General features: G+C 44.7%; 4 protein-coding genes across 8 annotated transcripts; 3 read left to right on the forward strand and 1 right to left on the reverse strand.

Moving 5' to 3' along the window:
• Positions 1-475: 475 nt before the first annotated feature.
• LOC120668942 (DNA-binding protein RHL1-like) lies at positions 476-4,920 on the forward strand. 3 transcript variants are annotated; one of them, XM_039948760.1, is made up of 11 exons: positions 478-969; positions 1,075-1,185; positions 1,503-1,589; positions 1,676-1,905; positions 2,095-2,173; positions 2,270-2,416; positions 2,695-2,755; positions 2,855-2,917; positions 3,119-3,150; positions 4,211-4,252; positions 4,426-4,920. In XM_039948760.1, the coding sequence occupies exons 1-11, from the start codon at positions 661-663 to the stop codon at positions 4,468-4,470; spliced, it is 1,206 nt and encodes a 401-aa protein (XP_039804694.1). In that variant the 5' UTR covers positions 478-660; the 3' UTR covers positions 4,471-4,920. The 3 variants fall into 3 exon arrangements, with proteins under 3 accessions (XP_039804696.1, XP_039804694.1, XP_039804695.1); XM_039948761.1 differs by having other exon boundaries at positions 480-969; positions 2,716-2,755; XM_039948762.1 differs by lacking the exon at positions 4,426-4,920 and having other exon boundaries at positions 476-969; positions 3,119-3,205; positions 4,109-4,249.
• Positions 4,921-5,953: 1,033 nt separating this feature from the next.
• Positions 5,954-9,328, forward strand: LOC120668943 (transmembrane protein 53-like). Of its 3 annotated transcripts, none has more exons than XM_039948765.1 (6): positions 5,954-6,192; positions 6,627-6,753; positions 7,049-7,811; positions 7,908-8,013; positions 8,228-8,427; positions 8,817-9,328. In XM_039948765.1, exons 3-6 carry the CDS (start codon positions 7,138-7,140, stop codon positions 9,094-9,096), a joined length of 1,260 nt encoding a protein of 419 aa, XP_039804699.1. In that variant the 5' UTR covers positions 5,954-6,192; positions 6,627-6,753; positions 7,049-7,137; the 3' UTR covers positions 9,097-9,328. The 3 variants fall into 3 exon arrangements, with proteins under 3 accessions (XP_039804699.1, XP_039804698.1, XP_039804697.1); XM_039948764.1 differs by having other exon boundaries at positions 5,958-6,192; positions 7,046-7,811; positions 8,817-9,313; XM_039948763.1 differs by having other exon boundaries at positions 5,975-6,192; positions 6,843-7,811; positions 8,817-9,313.
• Positions 9,329-10,538: 1,210 nt separating this feature from the next.
• LOC120668945 lies at positions 10,539-11,882 on the forward strand. The gene is made up of 4 exons (XM_039948767.1): positions 10,539-10,726; positions 10,849-10,954; positions 11,089-11,266; positions 11,422-11,882. Exons 1-4 carry the CDS (start codon positions 10,622-10,624, stop codon positions 11,504-11,506), a joined length of 474 nt encoding a protein of 157 aa, XP_039804701.1. The 5' UTR covers positions 10,539-10,621; the 3' UTR covers positions 11,507-11,882.
• Positions 11,883-12,055: 173 nt separating this feature from the next.
• LOC120668944 (serine-rich adhesin for platelets-like) lies at positions 12,056-16,369 on the reverse strand. The gene is made up of 3 exons (XM_039948766.1): positions 16,166-16,369; positions 15,840-15,893; positions 12,056-15,373 (listed from the first exon to the last, which is right to left on the reverse strand). Exon 3 carries the CDS (start codon positions 15,276-15,278, stop codon positions 12,525-12,527), a length of 2,754 nt encoding a protein of 917 aa, XP_039804700.1. The 5' UTR covers positions 15,279-15,373; positions 15,840-15,893; positions 16,166-16,369; the 3' UTR covers positions 12,056-12,524.
• Between the last annotated feature and the right edge of the window lie 1,279 nt (positions 16,370-17,648).

A 17,648-nucleotide genomic window follows, 5' to 3' on the forward strand; every position in this document is an offset into this window, starting at 1 on the left:
CGAATTTTCGGATATGTGTATGGAGTATTAAATACAGTTGAAAAAATAACTAATTATATAGTCTAACTGATTCCTACGAGATGAATCTAATGATGTTAATTAATCTATAATTAGACAATAATTGTCAAATAACAACGAAATTTGCTATAGTAGCCAAATCTAAACTTTTTCACCGACTAAACACAGCCTTGGCGCTTTCCAATCCTGCGTCTGGGCCAGTTGGACTTGGGCCTTGTTTAGTTGCGTAAATTTTAGAGTGTAAAGTACTGTAGCATTTTTGTTTGTATTTGATAATTATTATTCGATCATGAATTAATTAGGTAAAAAATTCGTCCCGCAAATTACAGATAAATTGTATAATTAGTTATTTTATTTAACTATATTTAATACTTCATGCATGTATTTAAAAACTCGATTAGAGGAATTTTATAAAATTTTGGAATTTTAAAGGTAACTGAACAAGAGCTTGGAGGTCTCCCAGCCCCAGGGACAGAGAGCAGCAGAGACACCCAAACCCAACTCGCCCTCCGATCTCCTCGTTCGTCCCCGGCCTCCCAAATCCTCCCCTCAAACTTGCTCTAACCCCGCCCAAAACCCTAGCATAAACTTCTTTTTGTTTGTTTGATTTGATTTCAAAAATCAAAGCATAAACTGGGGAGGATGGTAAAGAAGACCTCCGCCGCCCCCGCCGACGCCGAGGCCGACGAGCGCCGCCGCCTCCGCACGCTCGCCTTCTCCAACGGCCTCCTCCAGCGCGGCGACCCGCCGGCGCCACGGGCGCCGCTCGCGCCGTCGGCTGCCGTCGCGCGCCTCCAGGGCCGCGACATCGTGCGCCGCGGCGGCCAGCGGAAGAGCCGCTTCCTCTTCTCTTTCCCTGGCCTCCTCGCGCCTGCCGCCTCGGGCGACCGCGTCGGCGAGCTCGCCGACCTCGGGACCAAGAACCCCGTGCTCTACCTAGAGTTCCCCCAGGTACGGGACGGACCTTCCCAAGGATTCCGCGGTTTTGCCACCAGCAAATGTCATAAAGACGGGATTTTTTTCTTCTTTCCTGCGCATTCTTGCGGCTGCTTGCAGGGAAGGATGAAGCTCTTCGGGACGCACGTTTACCCCAAGAACAAGTACCTCACGCTGCAGATGACAAGATCGGCCAAGGGCGTAGTCTGTGAGGACGTCTTCGAGAGCCTTGTGAGTGTTGTCAGCGTTACCTTTCCTTCCAATTACGTGCGCTGATTAGGTAAGATCGATGTGCGTGTGCGCCTGTGCAAATTTACTGATTAGATTTACGTGGGTCGTTGTCAAATCCTGCGATTCTAGTACTACACCGTGTTAGCAAACTAAAAATTCCATCTGGTATGCACATGTTCGGTTATTTTTCAGATTAGGATGTCTCATGTTCTACCTGCAACAGAAAGATTTTCTTTCTCTCAGGAACTTACCGTTCATGTTAAGAAATAGCGTGGTGGGCAGAGCAGCTAATCCGTTCTGATGTTATCTCTTGCCAGATTGTATTTTCTGAAGCCTGGTGGGTTGGGACAAAAGACGATAACCCAGAAGAACTGAAACTTGAGTTTCCGAAAGAATTCCAAAATGTCAGTGCCCTTTGCAACCCCATCTGTTTCTTCTATGTCATGTTCTCTGTCTGTGTATCATATGCTTCTTCATTTTCTACTGATAGGATGGCGTAGCGGCAGATTGTGATTTCAGAGGTGGAGCAGGTGCTGCCATTGATGAAGCCACTGCAAGTAAAGCTGGAAAGGAAATCGCAGAACCCCGTTCCCCTAATTTTGAATCTGATGGCGACGCTTCTGACGATTCAGATCAAAGGGATGGGAATGGCACACAATCTACAAGTGGAGCACCTTCAGTTAGACAGTCTTCTAGAAATGCAGGGAAAGCCTTGAAAAAGTAAGCCCTGTCTCTCTGCTTGGATGGTTTCTTGGATGCCTAAATACTTTGCTAACTCTAGTTTGCTTAATGACTGATAGTTGCCTGATTTTTTTTACCCGCTGCTAATATCTTCGAACCTGAATACACCCATTGCTCCCATGAAGTAATTAACAAATTCCTCCTTGGCTCCTTGCTGTTTGTGTACAGGTACACAGATTTATCTTCTGGTGATGATTCATCTAACAGTGACAACGAAGCTGAGGTACCTGAGGACTTGGATGAGAAGGTAGCACTTGAAAGTTGCTTTTCCTATTGGTTCAAATTTAGAATGCCAATAACTAAATTGTGCGATGTTGCGGCTTATTTTACTTTATGTATGAAGGAGATGGAGAGTCTATCTGTTAAGAACGAATGCCAAAGCGAAGACATCAAACCTGCAGATTCTTCAGCATTGCCTATCTCCAGCAAGAAAGAGCCTCTTGTTCAGGCTACTCTGTCTAGTATGTTTAAAAAAGCCGAAGAGAAAAAGGTGAGAATGCAAAATCACCTAGATAGTAATGTGCCTTCATTTTGACTGTACATTCATGGAAATCGATATGCATTAGACATAAGTAGACACAAAAGTTATGAAGATGCACACTAGATATATTATTTATTCCTCACTATCACTAGCAGACAGCTATGCCCCCTTTAGCTTTAGCCTAATTCCCGATTGCATTGAAGCAATGCGGAAATATTCGACAAGGATGTGTTAAACATTATATGTTTACATTTGGTATCAGTATCATCAAATTTAACTCATCACAGCAAATTGGGTTCCTATTTCAGAGGTCCACAAGAAGTCCTAAAGGATCCCCTGCAACAAAAGGTTTCGTATTATCACCTTTCTATGATCCTTGCTAAACGTGTATTGTGGGGGGAAAAAATCTTTTTTATTATTTGATTTGTAATTGCCATGTTTTTTTAGGTCCTGCTGCTAAGAAGCAGCGAGCAAGTCCAATGGCAAAACAGCCAGCAGGGATTAAGAAAGGTAAATGCACTGCTGTGGCATTCATCAGCCATCTACCATTGGCTTTGGTTGCTAGCATGTGGTGTGAGCAATCAAAAGCTTTTCTCATTGTTAGTGGGGAAGATATGTCCTAGTACAAGTAAAAAACTCTAAGGGTGTTGTGAGATAAGCTTTCAGCTTCATTTATATGAGGACATTGACCCTTGTTTTCGCTGAATGCAGCCAGCGGAACTCGGAGAAAGCAAACGCCAAAGGTACTGTTTTCTGGAATTTCAGTGTTGGTTGCCCTTGGCAGATGAGATAAAAGGCCTAATATGCAGGGGCGGGCCCAGGATTTGGAGCATGGGTATTCAAAATTTTCAAAGACTTTTTTTGACAGCCTCAAATATAGACTCATATCACATAATCCATTGCTACCCTTTCCAAAAAAAAAGACCTCATCAAGAATTAGTGGTGGCACTACCATTCTTCTCTAAAAATTTAACGCAAATTCGCTATCAGTTTATCACAAACATTTTTTGCTCACTGCATTGCTAACGATTCACCACAAATTCACAACTATTCACCTATTACAAGGGTTTATTAACAAAGCATGAAACATTAGACCTGTGATGCTGCCGCCCACCGTCCTTGCGGCCTTGGGCACTAGGCTGTGCGCTGTGCGTGGCGCTTGGGCGTGGCGCCTCCGCACTGAGCAGCTTTCAGGCAAGAGGGGCTGGTAGCTTGGTGCCCCCACGCCATGCGCCCGATGCCTATGCGCCTAGCCGGCCTGCTCGGAGCCGCCTCCCGGCAAGCGGAGTGCCGGAGCCGCAACGGCCTGGGCTCGGGCCACGACTAACTGCCACCGTCCGCCCGTTCCTCGTTCGCCGCAGTCTGGCCGCCGGCAAGGGTCCGCCGCTGCGCACCGCCAGTCTAGGATTCCTGGGCGAAAGGGTGCTGGGTGGCTACTCGGTCTTGGAAGGGGGCAATACTGCAGGATGGATCAGGTGCTGATATGGGCCGTATTTTGGGACGGCAAGTGGGGAGGGTGAGGAGATGGACTTACTATTATTTTTGGGCCTGAACAAGAGGAGAGACGGTAGGCCTGTTATACTGTGGAGTTCTTATTTTTTTTGAATCATATACATGGAATACAACACATATACAAAGTTTTATGCCAAAAATAATGGGTATTCAGTTGAATACCCTTGAATTCAACTGGGCCCGCCCCTGCTAATATGAATGAGTAGAGCAGGGATCTAGATTCAAGTATTGCTCATTGTTTGGTCTTGTAAATGCCTACCTGCGAGATTGAGGACCTTTGGCCTTTTTCAGGTGGTAGATGATGGAATCGAAGAGCTTTCAAGTTCTTCCCAGGTGAAAATATTGTTAGCTGACATAAGCAGAAATGTGCATTTCGTTACTTTTTACCTGTGGCAGTTTAGAATGCATCTCAAATGTAGAAGGTTCCATTTCGCCACACGCATTTCTGATCTTTTGAGCACAAAGGTTTTGCATACTTACCTAGGTAATCATAATAATTGGTACAGAATAATGATGTGGGTGACGATAGTGACGAGGACTGGGCCGAGTGACGCTCTTGTATGTGGACCGCATATTCACATGCATGGGTTGGTTCGTAATCGGCGAAGAATGCAGAATGTATGCATGGTGGAAAGGAGGGATGTGATTGGGAGGCACACAACGCCGTATCTGCATCCATTGACCTTCTCTGACGAGTGACGACTGATATACAATGTTGATACTGTGCTGTTCCGTTTGTAATTTGGGTGACATAAGTTTGAGTTTATGAAATCGAGTATATAATTAGTCAGAAGTGGGCTGCGTTGTTTCTTACTCTTGTTTGTAACGGGAACACGGCCACCATAGGGAATTGGTGTAAGAGAAGAGGTATTGGTACTGATGCTCAATGCAGATTGCCGCTCAAGCTGGAAATTTCCTTTTTTCAGTTGATGCTTTGAGGTCTCGGGTGATGAATGAGCATCCACTGTATTGATTGATATCTGAATTGTGGTTAGATTCCATCCACATAGTGCGTTTGTTTATTCTTTTTTCTGTCTGCATCTGACCTTGGTTGAGCATCATCGTCATTCGTCAGTGAATTACTGTAGCATGATGCGATGCTGCCACCCATGAAGAAGAGAGTATTCTGTTGCTTGTGCTCATTGGATTGTGCAATGGATGATGCTTCCTCCTCTTTTGCAAGGAGTCGGTCAACAAGTGCCGGAGGGCATGGAAAGAATATCCGGAGAATATTACCCCCAGGCCCCCACCCTGTTTTTTTTTAAACCTCTCATCTGGATACAGCTCTAGCATATGTTCGTATACAGACACACATCTACACCACACACACGCACATCTCACACACACCACAAGTATACAACCAGATCTATAACTATACACAGATACCAAGTCGTGTCCTTAGAGAGATCACTAGAGTCATCGAGGCTCCGGCGACAGATGTATCATAGTCCCTTTGTGGCTCTACGCATTGAGGCCTTGTTTGGCTCCCAGACTTTTTCCATAAGTCTCTATCACATCAAAAAGAATCTTACTATTTTATAGTATTAAATAAAATTTATTTATAAATGTTTTTTGACAGCTGAGTGCTAATTCGCGAGACGAATCTAATGAGCCTAATTAATTCATAATTTGTTACAGTGATGCTACAGTAACAATTCGCTAATCATAGATTAATATACCTCATTAGATTCGTCTCGCAGTTTAGCTCTAGGGTTCTGCAGATAGTTTTATAATTAACATTTATTTAATACTTCTAAATACTAAAAAGTTTCAGAGACTTAAAAAAATCCTTGGAACAAAACAGGACCTGGGAGACTCTTCTAAAATTATTTAGGAACCTACTGTTCCCGGATGCGAAATGGGCGTCGAGCGGCAATGGAACACGGACGCGCGGGCGCTCCACCGAGCGAAAGCGAACCCAGCTAACCGAGCGAGCGCCCCCCCCCCCCCCCCCCCCCCCCCCCCCGCGTCTGGTTCTGGTTCTCTCCAACTGAAGAGGATGGAATATTGTTCTGGTTCTCTCCAACTGATGAGGAGGATGGAATATTCGGTTCGAGGGAGAGTCCATATCGTTGGCCCAGCCCACATCTTCATCCTCTCCCCACCCCCAGGTCGGGCGCCCTCACCGGCACCGCGCCGCCGCCGCCTCCTCCTCCAGCTTGCTCTCCCTCGTGCTTGGCCCCTTCCCTTTCCACCCGTATAAGTATAGGATATCGCCCTTCTCTCCTTGGGGGCGTCGCGTCTTCTTCCTCCCTGCCTGCCTGCCTGCCCTGGTACGTATCCCTCCCCCTCCTCTTGCACCATGAATGGATCGGATCGGATCGGATCGGGTCGAATCCATCTGCCTGCCTGCCCCATGCATCAAACACAATTTGATTCCTTCGTTTTCCTGCAATTCCCCTTCCTGCTTTCCTGGAACAATTCCAAGGGCACCTCCATCCTTTCCTTCCGCCAATGTTGGGGACCAATCCAAAACGCAAAGCAATGTCTACCTTCGCTTCCTAGTTTAGTTTGATTACGCGCGCAACGCAAATCGCTTCCAACAACCGCCGCCCACCGTCCTTGGACTGCCCGATTTCTTTTCTTCCTCTCCTGCTATCTCCTTGAAAACGCCAAATTACCGACCCCGTATTCACAACTTTATTTTATTTTTCCTCTGACTTGCTCCTTGTACGTTTCCTTCTAAAAATTGCTGTTGCGTTTGCAGGAGTAAGGAAGCAGACAGCACTTGGAGTTACTGCCAACCACCGGGCTCGGCTGTCAAATCCTCTATTTGGCAGCCAGCCCGTGTCCAACTCAATCCTAATTGGCAGCAATTTTACCGACACCACCTGGTAGATGTTAATCCCCACCTTTCTTTCTTTCTATTATTTTACCAATTTTATGTTTTCTTTTGCATTCGGTCATATGGACCATGACAAAGACGTGTTCAGCCCTCTTCTTGGGTCAACTGCGCCACGCATAAATAAATTGCCAGCCAGAGCTTCTTCCAAGTCCCCGTTGGCTACACATGTTTCTTTCTTTTTCTTCCAAACACAAGGAAAAATCAATTCAACTTATGCAAACCGCGTGTTAGGACCGACACAGACAGACAGCTAAGACTGCCTTTTTTCCCTTCCTGTGAAGCAGGACAAAGGTGCAGGCACATAAATAACGTGCACAAGTTCCTCCTTGGCTTGTGACAAGAATCTTGTTGCTTCTGAGAGGCTCCACAACCCATGATGGCTTCCTTCTCAGGACCCCTCCACCGCCCCCTCTCCGCCATGGCCGTCGCAGCCTTTGCTGCCGTCTCCTCCCTCGAGCTGCCTGACAAGTTGTCCCACCACAAGCTTTCTGATGCAAGCGCGAAAGCAGATGCGCATGTGTCACTTCGAGCCACCAGGACAAATGCTCCAGCGGCGCCTTCAGCCTCTGCCCTGTCTGTGCAGCTATTGCCACACAATCTCCAGAGTTTGCAACCGATGAAGGCTCCGTTCGCATCTTTGCCGGTCATCCAGACCGTTTACCAGTATGCAAGGTTTACCAAGACCTTGGAACAAGACGATGCGATGCCCGCAGTTGCTTCATCGTCATCTGACGTGCTGTACCGCTGGCATCTGCCAGACCCCAGGGTCTGTGCCAAATTCCCTGACAAGTCTCAGACTGTGGTGGTTCTTCTTGGGTGGCTGGGCTCAAGGCAGAAGCATCTCAAGAGATATGCTGATTGGTACACCTCCAGGGGCTTCCATGTTGTCACTTTCACCCTCCCAATGTCTGACATCCTCAGTTATAACCTTGGAGGGAAGGCTGAGAAGAATGTAGAGATGCTATCTGAACATCTTGCTGGCTGGGTAAGGGAGGAAAGTGGGAAGAAGATTATTTTTCACACCTTCAGTAATACTGGTTGGCTTTGGTATGATACCCTTCCTCCTGGTTTTCCTTCATGGAGAATGAGCTCTCATCTTGATTTTGATGCTTGATTTCTTTCTTTCTTTTTTCTATGTTGCAGCTATGGCGTAATTCTGGAGAACCTACAACGGCGGGATGCTTCAGCAGTGGAGAAAATTAAAGCTTGCATAGTAGACTCTGCGCCTGTTGCTGCACCTGATCCTCAGGTACAAATTTTAGCTAGACACATTTAGTTATTGGATTTACAGCTCATCATGACCTTTCAGTTAATTTGACTTGGTGGTTCTTGAGCTGTTATTGAGAAATTGACGTCTGCATTCTTATATCTGAATTAAACAGCAAGCCATCTGTTCCTGGCATCATGTTTGCTGTAAATTGTAAATAACAAATTTGTTTTTATTGTTTTCTTCTGAACTCTAGGTTTGGGCCTCTGGCTTCTCAGCTGTCCTCATGAAAAAACGTAGTATCACCACAAAAGGACTAGGATCAAATGATTCAAGGTCTGGTGTCGTAGTTGTGGAGTCTAGCATGGAGCCCAAGCCGGCAGCAACAGAGGCAGTTCTGCTATCATCTTTGGAGACCTTTTTTGATGTTGTTTTGAACTATCCAAGGATCAACAGGTGTGCATGTTGTCCACATATGAAACAAATCATTTGGGTTTCAGTCTTATCTATAAGCCCTTTTCAACTGAGTAGCCCCCAAGTGAAGACCTCTAATTGCTCACATCACAATAACTAAATAATTGAATTGCTGATTGCGGTGGTACAGTCACATGATGGTCCACCATACCTTGATGTTATCTTTGTGGTAGTTGATATTGCATTTGCATCAGAAAAGATATTGCATTTGCATCAGAAAAGTGTAGATGAGTGTGGTTTGCAAGTAACACAATGCCTATATGGTCATAGCCTAGAAAATACACCATGATAACATATGTTTAAATTGGTTGAGTATTTAAAAATGGTGGCAACTCCACCACAGCTGAGCTCATCAATATCCTTTTTAACAGGAGGTTATCTGATGTCATGGAGCTTTTGTCGTCGAAGCAACCAAAGTGCCCCCAACTATATATATACAGCTCCGCTGACAGGGTCATCCCAGCAAAATCAGTGGAGTCATTCATCGAGGGGCAGCGGAGAGCTGGGCGCGAGGTGAGAGCCTGCGACTTTGTGTCATCCCCCCATGTGGATCACTACCGGAGCAATCCTGGGTTGTACACCTCTGAGCTGAGCAACTTCTTGGAGGAATGTGCCCTTACAAACCGTTGCGAGGATGCAGGGTCGTCATGATAATCACATTGTTGCGGCAGAATACAAAACAGTTGGTTGTTTTATTCTTTTGCTCCGTGGTCTTTGAATTGAATGTACCAGGGATATATGCCGGTCGGTTATACCAGGAGACTCTGACATGTTCTTGTTCTTCCCTTTTGCGGGGCTGACTCTAGGCGCACAGTTGTAAAAAAACGTTGAGATAACAAAAAAGAAAAAATGAGTGGATTCTTTGTTTGGACTCACTGTCAAACTGATTTGCATTCTGCCAATCTATCAATTCTGGTTCTGGGTGAAAGAAGACTATTCTTTGAATTGTGGAACGCCTTGTACCAGGGATAAGTCTATTTTACAACATCAAACTAGTCAAGAAGTCCGTTTTTCAACCTCCTACTACAAAACCGGGTAACCTAGGCCCTCGAACTGGCAAAACCGTCCGAATCACCCCTCGAGCACTGTAGCAAGATGTTTTAGGACAGTTTGCTACAGTAACATTTTCGAATTTATGGAATTTCACACCTCTCTCAATTAAATAAGAAAGAAAGTATAGTTAATATTGTCTAAAAATCATGATATTTTTTTGGGAGGTAGATAAAAAGATAAGGAATTTATTTTGGCTAGATGTGATACATTAAACATAATGAAATTTGAATTATAAAATTTTAAATATGGGTAGAATTCAAAATTTCTTGAATTTTTGGGTTAGCTAAACCTTTGATAAAAATGAAATAAAAATATGATAATTCATAATTTTTTATTTAGTTTAATAAGGTATTTTTTATTGGCCCAAGTTTTTATGAAAGTTTTTGAATTCCTTCGCAATGCTCAAATTTGAATCAAATTTGATTCCTCAAATTTTAATTTATGAATTTTCTATAGAACTTGGGCCAATAAAAAGTACCTAACTAAACTAAATAAAAAATTATGAATTATCATATTTTAATGCATTTTTATTATAGGTTTAGCTGACCTAAAAATTCAAGGAATTTTGAATTCTATCTATTTTTAAAATTTTATAATTCAAATTCCTTTATGTCTATTGTAGCACATCTAGCCAAAATAGATTCCTTGTCTTTTGATCTACCTCCCAAAAAAATATCATAATTTTTAGACAATATTTAACTATGCTTTCTTTATTATTTAATTGAGAGAGGTGTGAAATTCTAGAAATTCAGAAATTTTACTGTAGCAAAACCGCCTTTAGATGAGTCAGGGTTGTTTTTCAAACGGTTTCGTTAGTTGGAGGTATAGGATATCCGGTTTTGTAGTTCAAGGGCCAAAATCGGACTAGCGTGATAGTTAAGGGTTGAAAAACAGACTTTTCCCTTTATTTTTATATATTTATAAAAAAAAGGAAAAAGAAAAGAAAAGAAGCCTTGTATCATTTATGTTTATATATTTATAAAAAAAGGAAAAAGAAAAGAAAAGAAAGAGGGCCTGTATCATGATACAATGCTTTTGGGCCATATGGCGGCCCGGAAGAAAGCAGGAGGTCCCTCCTCACCTTTCCTAGCAGGAGGTCCCCCACCTCACCTCTCCTCTCCTCATGGCGCCCGCCGCCGCCTCCGCCACCAGGACAGAGTCGGAGAGCAAGACGCGGCAAGATGCACAAGACAAGCGGTGGCTTCAAACCCTCTCCGAGCCCGAGCTCGTAAGGCGATCTTTCTTCCTTGCTTCCTTCCCGCCCAACCTCTCTGGGATGCAACATCGATTGATTGCTCTTCTCTGATGGCTAATTCAGTGATAATCAACCTTCCATATCAATCTTTCTAGGGTTTGTTGATCGGCCTCAAGGAGGTTGCCATGACCCGGGCCTCCAACGCCGGCCATCCTGACCTCGCCGACAGAGTCTTCCATGTCCGCGCGCTGCGGGCTCTTGGTATTTCACCTCCCTGCTTCTCTCTCTCTCTCTCTCTCTCTCTCTCTCTCTCTCTCTCTCTCTCTCTCTCTCTCTCTCTCTCTCTCTCTCTCTCCCACCCAAGTATTATGCAAAATTTATTGTGGATTTTGCAGTGTTCGTTTTGCTGGAAGAGTTGAAAGAGCGACTAAGACAAGCCTCGGTTAATACGAGCATCTTGGAGACGCTTGCCTTGCTAAATGGCCATGATCATGAGGAGGTGGTCAGGCCCAGCCAAGATGTGATGCCAATGCCAAATGGTATCAAAAAGAAACGGAAGCAGATGCAGGATGGGTACTTACTTCTTGCTGCTTCTGCTGCTGCTTGCTTTCCTTGTTATTGCAATACATGTCTGGATGATAATAATTTCTGTTTCGACCACTGGACTGGATTGTAACTATCAGTTGCTATTAGCAAAAGAAATTTATTACTCTGCTATTATTATGCAGGTGCGATGGAGAGGATGCCCAGAGTCCAAAGAGACGAAAAGCAACAGGAGTGCCAAAACCACAAGGGCGTGTTAAATCTGACTAAGTAGAAGCGGACTCCAACTGAACCCGCCGCTGTTGGAATGGAAATGGCTCTGTCGTCAGTCTAGCCTGAGCAAGTAGCTGCAAACTACAGTGCCTGATGGATGTTATTCTGACATGTAAACCAGCCCTCCATTCTCACTGCAGCAGTTTTACACGAATTGGCAGCCAGACAGTTCATAGAGCTGATTGTTAGTTCGATTGATTAATGATGGCAATGATACACAGTTGGTACTTGACAGGGCTGCTCCTTTGTGCACTTTTGCTGAAAGATGAGGACTGCAATTGTAATTGCAACCTCAGTGGCTCAGCCCTCACTTTCGATCCTTGTATATCATACATGTCTAGTACTGATTCAATCAATCTCAGTCGCTTGTCCATATCCTGGTAACGTAAATACCACATGTCATCTCAAGCAGGCAGGCACAAAACTCAGGCCTCCATACAAAACCGAAATACCCACCAAGACACTTGCCAAAAATCAGGTATCAACCACAAAGAACGCAACTCGTGCAAACAACTGATGCATGCCAAGTTTCAAAAACTGCCAGCAAGATACAAAGGTTAAACGTGTAGCTCGTAAAAATGATATGTACAACATTAATTGATCATACAACTTGCACCACCCAGGGAAAAGGAGATGGATAAGAAAAGGATGCATTTCATCTATTGAGTTATACGATGATTTACATAATTTCAGCTATCCGCAGAGAGCAATTTGGCTATATTATGTCATCTAAAACAAGCTAATACATTCACAAAGAACCAGATCTACACAGGGTGGCTTTCCAGCAGCTAACAATGTCCATGCCATGGTAACGTCTCTTAAATCTACCTGTAGCTGACCTCTTATTCAGTTCTCTGTGTATGTATGTCTTCAGACCTAATAAAGCTGACCCATTTTCTGGTGTCAAAGAAATACCCTAGAATACAATGTCCAAGGTGCCGCCATAAACGGAACATCGAACAAACCATTCAGAAAACAAGACAAAATCGATTACTGCTGCAACAGACCTTCATGCTCAACGACGTGAGTACATATCCCAGCCTGACTCTGGTTCTTTTCGCTTCAGCACCAACCCAGAACTGCCACCTTGTGACATAGTCCTCGTGCGATCATCCATAAAGATGGTCTGACCCTGGTAGGACACAGGCCAGTAGCTTCCGGCTTCCCTACGTGCACCTTCAGATGGCACTACATAGTTGAAATCCATGCTAGGATGATAGTAACTCAATTCATTAGATGAGGGTGGGGTTGCTCTGGTGCTGAAAGATGGATGAGAAATGCCGAGGCTTAAACCTGATAGCGGTGGTATGACTGGTGCACCCTTTGCATCAACCATGTATGGAACGCCTCCTGGGGCAAAGAAAGCGGACGGGAAAGGCATAGCAGGTTGAAATGGATAACTGACCCCACTATAATCAGAAGTATGTGCAAAAGACTGAATAGATCTCGCAGGAACTCTTGATTCCGCGCTCGGTCCCAGAAAGTTATGCTGGTATTGTTGCCCATGTTCTTTCTGCCCAACAAGTATCCTCTTACCCATAATTGTCACGGCAGAATGATCGGATGAATCCCTTGCAGGAGTCTTGACAGAAGACCCATCTATTCCACGTCCAGAACCATCAGTGATTGACATGTTGTCATTCAAGTCAAAGTTTCTGACTGCAGGTTGCCTTGAAGAAGAGGAGGAAGAAGGTTGACTCCAGTTGCCATTGAATTGTTGGCGGTTCCACATAGGCGCTACATTGCTTGCAGTGACAGCATCTTCCTCATCGCCACATGAGCAATTGAGGTCAAGTTTCAGTCCTCCGCTCACACCAACTGCTGTAGAAGCACCCTTGGAAGCTAGGTCAAATGAAGCTGGCAGGATTGCTGTTGAGAGTGGCTCACCAGAAGTAGCACTATCACTGTCAGCTACATTTAAATCAAATAGCACATTGCTTGTCTTATGTGAAGCAGCTGACAGCGACTTCTCTGCATCAGGAGTCCGCCAAAGTGAAGCTGGCCGAAAGGCACTGGTTGCAGCAGAGCCTTTCCACCCGAGTTCACCTTCAAAGTGGAGTCGAGCTGGAAACACAGATGAGCCTCTTGAAGCAGCCACAGCTATAGGCATTGACAGATTGACAGAATTACTAAGAATGGACTTGGGATTACAGTCAGCTTCCTCTGGACACAGATTTTCATTGAGGTCTAAGTTCCCCAGTTCCACACCCCGTGTATGTTTTCTACTCAATGGACCACTGCCATCGGTAATGCCTGATCCATCCTCCTTAAGAGATGAGGAACTTCCTGAATCAGCACCTGTAGTGGAAGATTTATTGTCATTCAGTTCATCAACAGTAGGTACAGGCTGCCGCCGTGCTTCCAAGCCAGGACTATCAGCATTCCTGGAATTAATATCAGGAGAACCACAAAAGGGTCCTCTGTAATCAATGACCTCCCGTTCCACCTCAATAGCTACCAGACGTGCTACTTCTAGTGCATCTGTATCATCATACTCTGCTAGTCGTGTTGACTTCTCCCCTTTCAATGCAGACGATTTTGTGTCTGTTGCCTTTGAGGGATCCCCAAAGCTCTTCATGCATCTCTTCAATATATATTCACTGTCCATGCCTGTATCATCTGTACTAGATGATGATGTAGGTCCCTCTTCTTTGCCTGTACTTTCCTCAGACAAACCTTGCAAATCACGGGTTACAGCAGTGAGATGGTTCAAAGTGGCCACTGTATCCTTCTCTAAACGAAATCTACCAGCTGCAAATGGTTCAGATTCCCTAATACATGAGCTGGTTGAAACAATGTTATCCTCCAAATCCATTTTGCTATTAACAAATAGCTTGTCAGGTTTATTAGGCTCTACAGACATGGCCGCTGGCGTCACATCCAAAGGTGCATCTTGCGCAGAACTGCTCTTTGCATTGATCGAGTTTGACCGGAGTATGGCACTCACGGACAAATCTACATCATTTGAAGCAGAAGTTTCCTTGGTGATGGACTGTCCATCTTCTAAGCCACCATGACATGCAGATGTAGGGGACGGTACCAAGTTCTTCGCATCTCCTAGTGTTGTGTTTCCATTTGACGAATTTGGCGATGTCAGCGCTGGTGGTTGCTTTGTCACATCTGTATTATCATTGGTCCGGGAAGGATCAGACAAAGGTGCATCTGAACAAGTCATCACCTCAGGTTTTGATTGATCAACAGTATTTCCAACTTCGTTCGCTACACTCTGCTTATCAATTTCGGTCTTAAGGCTAACTTCTGGAGTCTTCTGATCAGTCCGACATGCCTCCTCTGTACCAAAATGTTTTTCATTTGTACCATATTTTGGTACAGTGCTCCACTTCTGACAGAGTGCTCTTGCCTTTTGGTTGATCACGGCATTTCCGTGAGCAAGTAGGTGGTTAACAGTAGATATAACTCCACTCGAAGTTGACTGCTCATTATTGATCGGAAGACACTCCAAGGCAGTTAGTATTGCAACAATTAGATCCTCAGCTGAAACGCTCACATCCCCACCACAATTTTGAGCATCCTGAAGCCAATGGTTGAGAAAGCCAACACCGTTGAGGTGAACAAAATGTTGAAGGCACTCTTCATTCTTTGTGGATGCTAGTGTGTTTGCAGCAGTAGAACACTGCCTTATCATGTCGGCTGTGTTAATCTCAGCAGCGTCTTTTAGCTTCTGGATCTCGGATATAAGCTCGGCCATTCTTGCAGGAGTTGAAATTCCATCCTTCATCTCAGTTAGAGTGAAGAAATCCTCGAGCATCTTGCCTTTTTTACCGCTGGTCTGCTACTTGACCCTTGGATGGAATCTTTTTTGGGTCCAAGGTTCACCAATATTCATTAAGTTGGAAAAAATTCCTGAAAGGGGCATAGTAATTCAGTCAACAACGAGTAATAGGGGCAGAATGTGAAGAAAAATTATTGGTGTGCATGGATTATGTGGACAAGAGTTTGTTGTTAAACGGCCGGCGGTGTAAATAAGAAAAGAGGCTTTACTCATGCAACCAACGAGAGAGAGTAACACGGGAGGCAAAGTAGTTTAAAGCTGTAAGCGTGGGCAACGCGCGGAGTAAATAATCCATTCGTGTTAACAAGGCATGCTGTACCATTTGCAACAGTAGCAATTCGTGTTAACAAGGCATGCTGTATCATTTGCAACAGTAGCATATAAGTGCGACCTGATGAATCGCCTTAGCAAACATAGTTGGTATCAAATCAGTAGTGATTCATCATAAATAGAGGCTAATTATTGCAATCAGTGGTGGGCGAATAATTAAAAGCCCAGCGGTGGCCGACCGAGGAGGATACAGAGAGGTTGGATTACCTGCGGAGCTGTGGCGGCTGTCATATGACCTTGGAAGTCCCCAGGGGTGAACGTCTGCAAGAGAGGGGCAGCAGCAAGTGAGGAATGTGGTACCATGGATCTTAAGCAAGCGGATGGATAATCCCATATTGGTATTGAAGAAATGAAATGAGATGGGGAACGTGTGCTAGCGGTAAATAAAGTATTTTTATGGCATATTAGACGAAGGAAGAGTCATTTGATTCGGTTCTGGCCGGCGCGAACAAAGAAATCCATGGGCAATCGGCAAGGACGAAGGATGGATTGAAATTGACGGGAGGCAGAGGTTAGTTAGGGTTCCTTCTTACCAATCGAATGGAATCGAATCGAAGGCGAAGGCAGGAGGGAATCCCGATCGAATTGGGGACTGGGGGGGTTGGGAGGACGGACGGCCCCCGACTCCACCTCCACGGCGGCGGCGGCGGCGGCGGCGGCAGCAGCAGCAGGGGAGGAGGGGAGGGAGGGAGGGGGCGGCGGGAGGCCTGGATCTGGAGGGGGTGGAGGTGGCGTGTTCTCTGCGGTGTTGGTGCTCGCCTGCTGGGTCGGGTCGGGTCGAGTCGGGCCGGGTCCGTTCCGTTCCGTTCCGCGCGGGGAGAGGCCGAGGGAGAAAGGGCTCGGCCTTGCCTTGCTTTGCTTTGCCTTGGGAACTTCCCCCACTGGACAGCGTTCCATTCCCCTGCGAGGATCAGGGATGGTAATGCATCATGACCGTCTCTTCACGATTCAACTTAATTTTTATACATTATAGTTCAAAATTGTAAAGAATTAAAATTCGGCTCTTTCAAGATCCGAATCTTAAATTATCTAAATCAAATTTCAAGGCCCTGTCGATGATCCTTTTTCTTTTATTTTACTATTGGAGCATATCATTTTCTTTCATTCACCTTTTACTTGTATTCATGCCTGGCTCAAAACAACACAACACAACACTAGTAGCAATCAAGCAAAGCAGCAAGAGACGGACGGACGGAAGAGGGTGTGATCTTTTCTCTCTCTCATCATGTCAAAAGCACGACCCAAATTACTACAATGTAGGCAGGCAGGCGAGGTCAATGCTCCCTCCTTGCCTCTCTTTGTTGTTTGTGGCCAAGTAAAGCAACGCAACACAACCTGGTCAAGACAGGCATGCAGTTCATAATTTGATCATATTATTCTACAATAAAAATATAGTAATGATAGATTAATTAGATTTAATATATTTATCCGATAGATTAATTAGATTTAATAAATTTATCCTATAAATTAGTCTTCATTTTATAATTAATCTATGTTTAATATTTGTAATCAGTATCCAAACCATCCCATGGATTTCTGGGTCGGCTTTCCCTACCCCGATGCTTTTGCTCCAGTCCCAGCTGCCTCCAACCCAAGAACCCAACCCACTCGCTTTTGGTTGCCATTGCCACTGCGCACTGCACAGCAGCTGCGGCAATGGCATCCTCCTCCTTACTTTCTGCCTGTCCGGGCCCAGCAACACATGCCACATGATATCTCTACGGGATAATTTACAAAACAGACTTCTTAAAAAAAGATAATTTACAAAACAACACTTATTTTATTTCAAAAAATAATACTTTACAAAACATCACTTGTTTGGTTTTTCAAAAAAAAACAGCACTTGTTTTGTTGGTGCTCAAGAAATAGCACCGGTAATTTGTGTATTCATAAAATAGCACAAGTGCCTATGCAATTTACGAAACAACACTAGTCCTCATTTTCCGTCGTTTTCAGTTTCATCATGATTTTATCAAAAGCAAAAGACCAACTTATCCTTTGTATTTGTCGACAGAT

The sequence above is a fragment of the Panicum virgatum genome, chromosome 4N, assembly GCF_016808335.1.
Source record: "Panicum virgatum strain AP13 chromosome 4N, P.virgatum_v5, whole genome shotgun sequence".
NCBI classification, from domain to species: domain Eukaryota; kingdom Viridiplantae; phylum Streptophyta; class Magnoliopsida; order Poales; family Poaceae; genus Panicum; species Panicum virgatum.

What these genes read in the sequence shown, in the direction of transcription:
- LOC120668942 (XM_039948760.1), top strand. Translation starts at nt 661, where the DNA reads ATGGTAAAGAAGACCTCCGCCGCCCCCGCCGACGCCGAGGCCGACGAG. An exon ending in TTCCGAAAGAATTCCAAAAT is followed by an intron (nt 1,590 to 1,675) that starts GTCAGTGCCCTT and finishes TTCTACTGATAG; the next exon opens with GATGGCGTAGCGGCAGATTG. An exon ending in AGGATCCCCTGCAACAAAAG is followed by an intron (nt 2,756 to 2,854) that starts GTTTCGTATTAT and finishes ATGTTTTTTTAG; the next exon opens with GTCCTGCTGCTAAGAAGCAG.
- LOC120668943 (XM_039948765.1), top strand. Translation starts at nt 7,138, where the DNA reads ATGATGGCTTCCTTCTCAGGACCCCTCCACCGCCCCCTCTCCGCCATG. An exon ending in TTGCTGCACCTGATCCTCAG is followed by an intron (nt 8,014 to 8,227) that starts GTACAAATTTTA and finishes TCTGAACTCTAG; the next exon opens with GTTTGGGCCTCTGGCTTCTC. An exon ending in AACTATCCAAGGATCAACAG is followed by an intron (nt 8,428 to 8,816) that starts GTGTGCATGTTG and finishes CCTTTTTAACAG; the next exon opens with GAGGTTATCTGATGTCATGG.
- LOC120668945 (XM_039948767.1), top strand. Translation starts at nt 10,622, where the DNA reads ATGGCGCCCGCCGCCGCCTCCGCCACCAGGACAGAGTCGGAGAGCAAG. An exon ending in CCCTCTCCGAGCCCGAGCTC is followed by an intron (nt 10,727 to 10,848) that starts GTAAGGCGATCT and finishes CAATCTTTCTAG; the next exon opens with GGTTTGTTGATCGGCCTCAA. An exon ending in CGGAAGCAGATGCAGGATGG is followed by an intron (nt 11,267 to 11,421) that starts GTACTTACTTCT and finishes ATTATTATGCAG; the next exon opens with GTGCGATGGAGAGGATGCCC.
- LOC120668944 (XM_039948766.1), bottom strand. Translation starts at nt 15,278, where the DNA reads ATGCTCGAGGATTTCTTCACTCTAACTGAGATGAAGGATGGAATTTCA.